At 30.8% G+C, this 11,320-nt stretch overlaps 1 protein-coding gene across 1 annotated transcript; it reads right to left on the bottom strand.

Moving 5' to 3' along the window:
* Positions 1-3,055: 3,055 nt before the first annotated feature.
* LOC122592824 (protein NRT1/ PTR FAMILY 4.3-like) lies at positions 3,056-6,762 on the bottom strand. Its single transcript, XM_043765139.1, has 5 exons — positions 6,388-6,762; positions 5,874-6,091; positions 5,338-5,778; positions 4,526-4,659; positions 3,056-4,135 (listed from the first exon to the last, which is right to left on the bottom strand). Exons 1-5 carry the CDS (start codon positions 6,515-6,517, stop codon positions 3,238-3,240), a joined length of 1,821 nt encoding a protein of 606 aa, XP_043621074.1. The 5' UTR covers positions 6,518-6,762; the 3' UTR covers positions 3,056-3,237.
* Between the last annotated feature and the right edge of the window lie 4,558 nt (positions 6,763-11,320).

Here is an 11,320-nt window from a genome sequence, read left to right as displayed (position 1 = left end):
AAAAAGATACAGTCGATTATTTTTCATATTAATTAAAAAATAATAAATAAAATATTTACTTCATTTTTATTCATTTATTTATTTATGATCATCAACTGTGAATGTAATTAATACAATTGTTGTCTAATGGTAACAAAAATTAAAACTCTTAATTTTTCTTTGTTTTTGGTGGTCTCTTTATAGACTTTTTGAATTTGATCAAGTCCATCGATAGCTAACTCAAAATCTAAATATGTAATAAAACATATAATCCATACATTGAATCTTACGAAAGAATTAAACTTTTTTAAAACTATTTTCAAAATATATTGTTATATTTGATTAATTATATAAAGTGGAAGGACCAATGTTGTATTTTTTAAATTATAAAATTAGAAATAACAATTTAAGGGTTGTGATTAAAAGTTTGAACTTATTTAAAGGTATTTGTTTCTTCATAAAAGAATTTAGGACTTTGTTATATATAGGTTGGTAGATAATCATTTAATCATATGGGTTAGTAAGATTTATATTATTGTGTAAACAAGAAAGTGAAAGGAAGAAGAAGATGAAAAAAATCTGGTGTTTTTTTTTTTGAGAAGATCTGGTGTTTCTAGGTTTGTTTTGTTAGAGAGAAAAGCGGATACGAAGACATGTAGATGAAAGAGGAGCAGATATGAAGATATTGGTCAATCATGTACAAATTTTATAAGTTCGTGGGTAATATATATTAATAAAAAAAAATATAATGGACAACTATGTATAAACGAAAAAGTACATTAAGTATCCCGTGATTAATCCCTTGTTATTAATCTGTTTGAGTTCAGGCTACAGGTTTATGATGAAATTTTAAATTGATTTCAATATCGGGTTGGAGTTTATTTAATGGTTTGAAAATGTCTAAACCAAACTCGACCTAACATCAAGTTTAAAAACTCAATCCTAATCCATAATCCACCGGCTTGATAATAAGGGATTGTCGGGTTGGTTTCTTGATACATGAAAAACGGATTCGGTTGTTCTAGTCATGTCAAATGGTAATAGACAAAAGATTTTCATTGATGACGTGTCATCATAAAAGTAGTTTATGTAGGTAATCCACGTAAACAATCTTTTTTCATATTGGAACAAATTTTAAAAAGATAGTATATTTTTATGTATGTATTTGGTTAATTAGTGTAAGTGTTAGGGATCAGGGTGGAGTGACAACTTGCTAAAATTTGGTAAGTTTTAGTTACTTTAAAACCAATGAGAAGTCGTCATGTGTCAACCCATTTATTTGCCAAAATGTGTCGGATAGTCAAGTATAGTGTCTAAAAGTGCCAAATATTAGGTAAAAAATGAGGTCCCATACTTACAAATACTTATCCGTTCATTTCCATCGGCTCCATAGTGTCAATTTTACTTGACAAGGGAATTTGTAAATTTTTGTCAAAAGTTGGGGTAATGAAATTACAAAACCAAAAAATGCCAATTGTAACCGATGTAAAGAACCAATAAGTTTAGCCGATTACACCTCGCCCTTATGCAATTTGTTCTTCTGTTTATTTCGAAAAAAAAATTAATAATATCACATAACATTGAAGAGTATTCTTTCCACGGTCATTGTCTCTCTACACTTTCTACCTGACTTTACAAAAAGGGACTTCCACTGTGTTTCTATGAAATAGATGCATTATATTTCAGTGTAGTTTGATTTGCTAGAGACAATTAAAGCTCTCTTAATCCAACAGGCCCACGCTTATATTCTTATATATTCTTGTAAAATAGTAATCAAAAGGTAAGCCACTAAACCGACCACTTCTATTGTTCCTTCTTTCACATCCAAACGAATCTTTTAGACATCTTTTCACAATTTTAAAGGATGAGACGAAAATGCATATTAAGAGTTCTATCACTATTTGAAGGGGAATATACCGAAAATTCCCCTAAAGTGAAAAAGAGAAAGAAAAAGGTTTATTACACATATTTTTAAATTATATTGTATTCATTTGAGTTAATTTTTCTTAATTAGATGCATCTTTTTATAGTTAGCTTTTTGTACGTATGATAAATCTTAAATCCTTAATGTTACTCGTGAACATAATAAATGATTGAGAAGATAACTTCAATGATAGTACTATAACGTTATTTTATATACGTCTTATGTTTCTAAAATATATTTATTGCATTGTTCTCAAACTTTTTAGTCACAAAAAGTAGATGTTTGCAACATTGATCCAACAATTTACATGGAATGTATAAATAATTATACCAAAAACCTATAAAGAAAATAATTAATATAAGAAGGACATAAAAACCCAAGTTGGGCTTAGTTTTAGCCCGATCCGGCTTGGGCTAGCCCGTTTGGGTCTTAAGGGGCATAACATAATCTCCAATCCCCGAGTTTTTAAAACTTAAAGGTTAGGCCTTATAGGCCTCACCTAAAGCATGGCCCGATCCGGCTTATTCTAGCCCATTTGAGCATTAAAAGACCTAATTTTATCTCCAAAGCTTGAGGTTTTTTAACAATAATAACCCCGGGCATTTTACGACCCACCCGAAACATGGCACGAGATTTTGCATATTGTTTGTAACCGGCTTGTCAGTGATATGCAAAGAGAAATCCACTATATGATTAAGACCATCCACAACAAGGGTATCCATAAGTGATTTGTGATGACATGGAGGATGTTTGTAGGAAGGGTATTGTTGTGAGTGATGAGGTGGAGGGTATCCATCCTTTGGTGTTTGTAGAGAAGGATGGTGAAGGATGGAAGATGAAAAAAATTGGATGGATGATGAATTGGTTTGGCAAAAATTAGTTGGGAAGTTATTTGGTTGTTTGTAAGAAGAATGGTTATATTATTATTGTGGGTAAAAGGTATTTGTGGGAAGGATGGATGAAAATCTGACGTGACACAGTGATTAGGATGTTTGTTAGATGGATATCCTAAACTGATGCGGATAGTCTAACTCATGTCCTACGAATCCCTAGACACATATGAAGTTGTCTTTCATGGTTAAAAGATTCATTAAGTTGGTGTTAATCAAACAATTTATGCATATAATAACGTAATAGTTTTTGAACCCCAAATACTAAAAATTTATAATCACATTACTTCAATGTACCCCTTAACAGATACATTAGAAATAAAGCACACTTTTTTTTTTTCTTATGTACATACATCAGCTAGTATACAATATCCTATATTATTTTCTTATAAACTACACAATACTTTAAAGGCTGCTCAATTATAGATTAGTATGATGTCATATTTAAATGTCATCAATTCTTACAACTTTAGGAGGGTTATCAACATCACCAAATCCTTCTTCAATGGAATCAATATGTGATTTTCCTGAAGAAGCAGCACTTGAATTACTATACCATCTTGACCAAAAGATATAGTTTATGAAGTTGATCAAGCTTAGTCCTGCTAACAGCCAATAAAAAAGGTCTAATCTGTCCTTATTTAGATTGCTACCTCCGAGCCAACCATCGTTCTTCGATGTGGATGTAATCTTATTTACCAAAGAAACAAGAACAGAACTTAGATAAAATCCAAATGAATATGAACAATATGTGATTGCAGTGGAGAAAGATTGCATTCCTTTTAAGTTCTGTTTGTAAAAGAACTCAATTAGTCCCACAGCAGTGAACATTTCGGATACTCCAAATATTAAAAATTGTGGAGTGATCCAAAAAATGGATAATATGTGACCAGAATTCACAAATGAATCCCTTCTCTTTTTCTCCATTAGTGCAGCTGAGATCATGGAAAAAGTGGCAACAAATAAACCGCATCCAATACGTTGTAAAGGGGTGATACCGGATTCATGACCAGTGATTTTTCTAGCAAAAGGGACGAAAAAGTAGTCGTAAAGAGGGACTACAAAGATCAACAATATGTAAGGGATGGCTTGGAGTGAGGCTGGTGGGATATGGAACGATTTTGTGATTTCGTTGTTCATTAAACTTCCTTGTGACACTGAGAAGGTTTGAAGTTGTGCTAAAATTGTGTTAAACACAATTGTGCAAGCAAAGATTGGGATGATTGAGATTAGGATCTTCACTTGCTCAACTTGGTTCACAGTGCACAATTTCCATGCACTTTCTTTTGCATTATTGGTGTTCTCTTGATCTTGGTTCCTTATGCAGCCTTTATCTAAGAACCTGTTTATTGTTTTGCAATAATTAGCAGGATTATTATTGAGGATTGACATTATGATATAATGAATTAATTAAACAAAGGTGGGCATAATATGAACACTTGCATTATTTGGGTTAGTTAATTGGGTTCTTCTTTACACCTTCCAAATGATTATTATGAAATTATAATGTACACTCTTCATTGCTGGCTGGTCCAAGCCCATTATCTATAATAAGTAATCATATTCTTACTTGTGACATTCTACTTTTGTTTTGTGGCTGTTACTACTTAACAATTGAGGGATTAATTATACATCATAATTTCTTGATTAATTAGACTTCAACCAGCATATAAAGTGTACTAATATAGTATTAGGATAACTAGATGAATGATCCATACTTGACGTGCCGTACCTGAACCTATCCGTGTGACAAAGATTTGAAGTCTCGGCGGAAACTACGCTCCAATGCTCATTCGAGCTTCCATGAAGCATAAGGTGATTAGATGGGCACGTTTGTTTCCTCTTTAAAAACGCAGCAACAAAAACCTTCATAACATATTATCCAAAATAATGATATAATTAGAAAATATGTAAAGGGGAGAAGCAAGTGGATCTAAGCAAAGCAACAAAATTTTGTATGTTTTGCCTTTAGGAAGAAAAAGGACATATAGCAAAGTAGGTAATTTTAAATTTAAGGCAACAAATGCAAAAATCGCTTTGCATGCATTAGCATGACAAGGCAATGCATAAAGTATATACAGAATCTTTTAAGTGTTTCAATAATTTTCAAGTTGATATATATAAATGTATAGAATCATCCAATCAAAGGTCCATGGTAGGAAGGTGTCTTCCCTACTTGATTAAGATAATAGAAACTTGACATATTTGGAAGAGCAACCATAAACAAAAAATTATATAATTCCATTTTTAGAAACCTTTGTGTAGGAGAAACGTAGAAGTTTCTTATGGCTTTTATAGAGTCCATGGTGATGCTATATGTGTGTCATGCAGCATCTTTCATAAACATATCTTAGAATTAGGCTTTAGAAGAAAGGAAAATGTTAACTGCAGCCCTAAGAGTACCGTTGTTAGCGTACGTAAAAAAATAGTTTTTTTTTTTTTTTTTTCATATCAACAGTTCACCTTGAATTTTATAATAAAAGTACAATTATGTTATGCACGTTAATGTCATTAGCAAGTCCCTAAAAGGAAATTGTTACTTACTTGTGCAATAGGAGTTAAAATGCTTCCTCTAGGAGGCTTATTTCGATAAAATATGGTACCGGAAACCAAGCATATGAGGCCCATTGCCATGACAATAGCAGACACTCCAAATCCGATATCCATGCCGGAATGGGTTTGGATCCAAACTATGAGGGTAAGTGCAATGAGTTCACCCATTGAGAACGCAAAGTAGGCGAAATTGAAGTATGTAGAGAGCTTCTTTGACTGTTTTGAGTTGCTCATGTCGAATTGATCGGCACCATGAGCCAACATGTTTGGTTTCACACAACCACTCCCTAATGCCACTAAATAGAGTGCCACAAAGAATATGAAAGCCTCTATTCCTTTCGCCTCATTACATCGTTCTCCGTCAGTTAGCATGTTGCACTGTGGTGGCTTTAATTGAGGAAGGTGAGCTTGGACTGATAGCAAGATGAAACCCTACAAAAATCAACAAAGTAAACAAATTAATTTTTGTTTTTTTTGGTGAATATGACATACGAAAATGACATGATATAAGTTAATTAGGAACTTACTGATAGTTCGATAAAGCCAAAGATGAGCATGGTCCAGAAACAACCAAGATAAGAATCAGAAAGAAAACCACCAAAGAGGGCGAGGATGAAAACAGTACCGACAAAGTTTGTGACAATGTTTGCTGATTTTGATAGAGAAAAGTGCATCTCATTTATCAGATAAGTTATAAGGTTGTTCCCTACTGCTGCTATTGCCATTATCTCAAATGATTGCACCCCTGCAAATTAAATCCACAACACACCATACTAATTATCCATAATCCATATATTCTTATCTTAAAAAAACAGCATAACTCATGTCCTGTATAGAAAAAGGTTCATTTGAATCGAAAGAAACATAAGATCGACCTTCTATAATTATAACTTAATATTCATATACGAATTGTATATGTAAACATATTGATTTACAGATGAACTATCAAGTTATACTTAAAATTGTCTATGTTCATATGTAAATAGTTTTCACATGAACCTTACCCGTATATATAGAATTTATATGTGGAGGAAAACATACCTAGAACAAACGTAGCAGCTCTCATTCCACCGTGTTTCTTAGGATTCGACGGTCTTCCTTTCCAGTCAACCAACGGCTTTACAGAAATGTCATCTCCATTTTGATCTTGATTATGCCTCTTTGAATCCATATTAGTGTACGTGTGTCTTTGTTGTGTGTTAGAGATATATATGTTACACACGGGAAAATTAAAGAACTTAATTACTCTAACAAGTTATATCAAAGAATAGAGGCTTTTTTAGATTTAGGCACAAGATGAAGAGAGAAGTTGTATTGAGAGTTATTTAGGCTCTTACATAATAAACTTGTTGGTTGTGAAATAGCAATGATAATTGAAAGCGTGTGGGAGATTAAATTATCTTTGCTTGAAATGTGATAAGTTGGCCTCTAGCCACCTCCCTCATTTTATATACAACTCTCCCCACTACGTACTCTCCTTTTTTTTTTTTTTTTACAAATATAATTCAATAAAGAGTAGTGTATATACTGTATGAGTGTATGTGCGTGTGTGTGTGACAGAGAGAGTCAATAAGCATGCAAGGCAATTTCCACATAGCAACCCATATAATTGGTGTAGTGACCCTACCCATGTTTGACATATATCCATAAGTAATGTAGGATATATGGGCTGTCTATATTTTAAGTTCCCATTGTATTGCTAGTCAAACATAATACACATCAGTTTAATTAATCTTAAAATCTTAGGAAAAAGATTCTCTTTAATTTGGACGGCTTGGGATTCACATAATTAGATATGATAATGATGTGGTATGTATACATCTAAGAATACTAGAAATGGATACGAGTACTAGTCAACTCTGATAAGTTGCTCATTACGAGCCCATACCATTGTGTGAAATTCGTGATGCAGAAAATAATTATGTTTTTTCTCGTCTCTTAACCTTTATATAAAAAAAAAAGAAATTTGTTATTCCAATTACTAATAATTGATTGGTTGTATGTTGAGGATGGTGGTTAGGATAAATAGTCGATTATTGGGAGAAGTTTTCTGATATGACGCTGACGGAGACTTACTAGTAATGGATATTCACAAAAGGTTTTGGATAGTGAATGAGACGTTGAGACCCTATTAAATGCCATGTATGATTTTGGTTGATTGAGGTAGACAAGGGAATGAGAAGTGAGCTAACATGACCTAGCTCTTAGGTAACTTGATGGAATAAATGGAAAACTATCAAGTTAAATATCCACTCGACGACGAGGCTTTCCCTCGATAGACTACCAACTAGAAAAACATCCTTGACACCTTGTCATTCGCAACATTAATCTTCACTCGACGTGTTAGTCACTTGTCATGTCCGTCATTACAACATTAAAATTGTCCTTTACGTACTTGGTTACTGAATGCCTTACGGCATTGCCAATCTAGAATTTAATTCATAAGTGGTGGTGTTGTGTCGACCTTATTTCCTTCTTGTTTATTGTATTGTAACTATTTGGACTTCAATTTATTGTTAATTAATACTTCATCCGTTTCATATGAAGTGTCTTAATTTGACTTATTAAATCTTTTTCTTTCAACTTTTTGACTAATTTTTTTTGTTTGTGTTATATAACACTTGATATAACATATATGAATTGATTGAATTTTAAATGTATATATTTCATTGATATAAGAGTAAATTACAAAAATCATACATGAGGTTTATTCAAAACTACACTGATCATACCGCCTACAACTTAAAAATTACGCAAGCCACACCGGTCGTTGTCAAAAAGTTACATTGACCATACATATCACTGACGGCCGTCAATTTGGCCGTTAAGTCAAGTCACGTGTTGTGCATGTGAGGTATCAAAACCGTAATTTCGTGTATACTTTGGGTATCATTTGTGTAATTCACTCGAATAAAAATTATTAAGATATTTATATTTATATTTCATTTATTAAAGTGGGTAGATATTCTATATTAAAATTCACACACACACACACCCATATATATATATTTTTAAAAAAACCTATTTCAAAATAAAAATTAAATTTTTTTTAAAAAGATGTCATCATACGATACAAGTTTAGGCTTAGAAATTCTAAGATTAGACTAACGATTAACCCTGGAACTTTAAACACAAAATACTACAAATTGCTAATTTTGAGATATACTCTAAAACCGTAACGAGTATTCGATATTGCTTTACCCCTCTAATCCGAGGCGGATGTTAACAAACCATATGAAAAAATTATATTGCTTTTTAAAATTATATTTTTTTAAATAGGTTTTTATTAAAAAGAATAAATCATAAATTAATAATAATATAATAATAATAATAATATATAAAAGTGAAAATTTTAGTGGTTTTGATGGTCTTCATCCTTGTTATATTTACTATACACATATAACAAAATAATAATGACATGTTTAATAATAAATGCATTCTTATATCAACTATTTTTCTCGATATATTTTTCATTATAAAAATTATTGTTTCATAATAAATGTCATATCTACCAATCTTAATAAATGAAGTATAAATAAAACTCTAAAATTCTTAATAATTATTTTTATGGTGAATTACGAGGATAATACCTGAAGTATCTACGAAATTACAGTTTTGATACCTCACACGCATGATACGTAACTTGACTTAATGGTCAAATAGACGACCATTAGCGATAGGTATGGTTAGTGTAAGTGTTTGACAACAGTGGGTATGACTCGCATAATTTTTAAATTATAGGTATGACCAGTGTAGTTTCGAACAAACCTCAGGTATGACTTTTGTAATTTACCCTTGATATAACTTTCATCAGCTAATATATAATACAAACAAAAATATATACAGTTAAAGTCAGAAAAAAAAAAAAGATTTAACCAGTCAAAATATGACAATTAATTAAAATACAATTAATTAAAACGTGACGGAGGGATTATTGTTACCGTTGTTAAGAAGAAGTTTACTTTATATGAAGCACTTATTTTTATGTATTGATGATGACTGATCTTCGGTTTAGCTTTCATTGACCATTTACGGATATCCACAAAAAGGTACCTCAAGAAAAATTTATAGATACGGTATTGGGCAAGTGGTATCCCTGCCTGCTATCGTAAGTGCCATGCATCCATTAGCTTTCATATCTGTCCATGTAATATTGACCAACCGACCAACCGAATACTAGGGGTGGATATGGGTCGGTTTTTGCCTAAAACCAAAACCCGAACCGATTATTTGGTTTTTAGAAAACCAAAACCGATGGATTCGGTTTTTGTTCGGTTCGATTTGTCGGTTTTATGGTTTAGTTTGGATCGGCTTCGGTTTTTGTTTCGTTTTTTTTATATATATACATTTTTTTACTTTTTTGTTTATTATTTAATAAATTCAACTTTCGATTGTTAAGAAAAAAAATATGATATAAAAACTAAATTATATAGATGGTTTTTATTAACTAATTATATTTTTTAGGTGTTAAAATTGGTAAAACTTTTATGAAACAAATTGATTTTATTGTACGTTTTCATCTAATACATACAATTTATATATATTTGTACATTAAAAAGACAAAAGTTTAAAAATATTAATATACTTACAAATTGTAAGTAATAAATATAAATGTAATATGATATAATAAATAAAATAAATAAGAATATATTTCGTTCGGTTTTTGCATATGAAACCGAAACCCGAATCGATCATTTCGGTTTTTAAAAAACGAAAACCAAACTAAAGGATTTTGTTCGATATTTAGTTTTTTATGTTCGATTTTGTCGGATTTTTTTAGTTTTTGATTTTTCGATTCGGTTTTTGCTCACTCTACCAAATACTAAGAGAACTCTTCATAACAATATACTCGTATCACTTCCATTATCAATTGTTGTCACGTCACATCTCTATTTACATGCAACTATCTCTTCACTACCAATAGACCTCATGTACTCATCACTTCCTCACTCATATATTTTTAATTATCTTTTTTTATTGTTTTTTCTTTTGTCTTGAATTAGAATAGCCATTACGAAAAGTATAAAATAAAATAGCCATTATAAAGAGTATAAAAACAGAGTCGAAAGATTTGTCCCGGGTCTATGTTTCGAATAAGCTTTGCTTAGTCTGTTACGGGACCAGCTAACCCGTCGATCATTTTGTGTCTAATAGAATTGATGATCCATCAAAGGACGGAGACACTATATATTGAGAGGGGTCAAGTGAGGCCAGTCAAACTTTGACATATACTACAATATAATTAATGCATAGAGTTTTATGATAATTTATATCTAGTGTAGTACGAGTGTGTGTATATATATAGATATATATATATATTTTGACTCCAGTCAAATATGGTTGAATTTCTACTCTCTTAAATAAAATGGATTGTTAGACCCTTCCGGCCAGCCGCAACTTCAATTATTTTTACCAAACAATTTTATTATTATTATTATTATTATTATTATTATTATTATTATTATTATTATTATTATTATTATTATTATTATTATTTGTGTGTGTGTGTTTAGTTGGCTATACTACCTTACATGTTTTTTAATTTTACCATATGCATATAAATTATTGTCATATAGTAAATTAGCTAATCAATCCGAGTTTAAACGGAGACTTTTAACTAAATTTGTAAAAAACAAATGTAAAAGAATATATGTAACTTTTGTTATTGATAAATTATAACTTAATATGAAAATAGTGAATTGACTAACACAATGATACATGAAATAAAAATACCTATTACGCTAATAAAAAGGCATTTCATAATATTATATAAAATAATTTAAAAATTTATTTGTTTCAAATAAAAGATTAAGAATTTAAATAAGCATTATGTGCGGTTGAAAGCCTAATGCTATACAAAAATGAGATAAAACTCCTTTTTTAAAATATGACATCATAAATGAAATAAAAGTTTTTTTAAAAATTTTGTGCTTTTAACACATAATAATATTTCTAAAAATACATCTAAAAAACA

The sequence above is a fragment of the Erigeron canadensis genome, chromosome 3 (assembly GCF_010389155.1).
Source record: "Erigeron canadensis isolate Cc75 chromosome 3, C_canadensis_v1, whole genome shotgun sequence".
NCBI lineage: Eukaryota > Viridiplantae > Streptophyta > Magnoliopsida > Asterales > Asteraceae > Erigeron > Erigeron canadensis.
The sequence above is the reverse complement of the archived record's forward strand: the minus strand, read 5'-3'. Positions and strand labels throughout refer to the sequence as shown.

Bases quoted from the DNA above. Each gene is read 5' to 3' on its own strand.
- LOC122592824 (XM_043765139.1), bottom strand. From the start codon at position 6,517: ATGGATTCAAAGAGGCATAATCAAGATCAAAATGGAGATGACATTTCT. The intron at 5,779-5,873 runs GTAAGTTCCTAA...TGATTTTTGTAG, and splicing joins TTGGCTTTATCGAACTATCA to GGTTTCATCTTGCTATCAGT. The intron at 4,136-4,525 runs GTACGGCACGTC...AACAATAAACAG, and splicing joins TGTCACACGGATAGGTTCAG to GTTCTTAGATAAAGGCTGCA.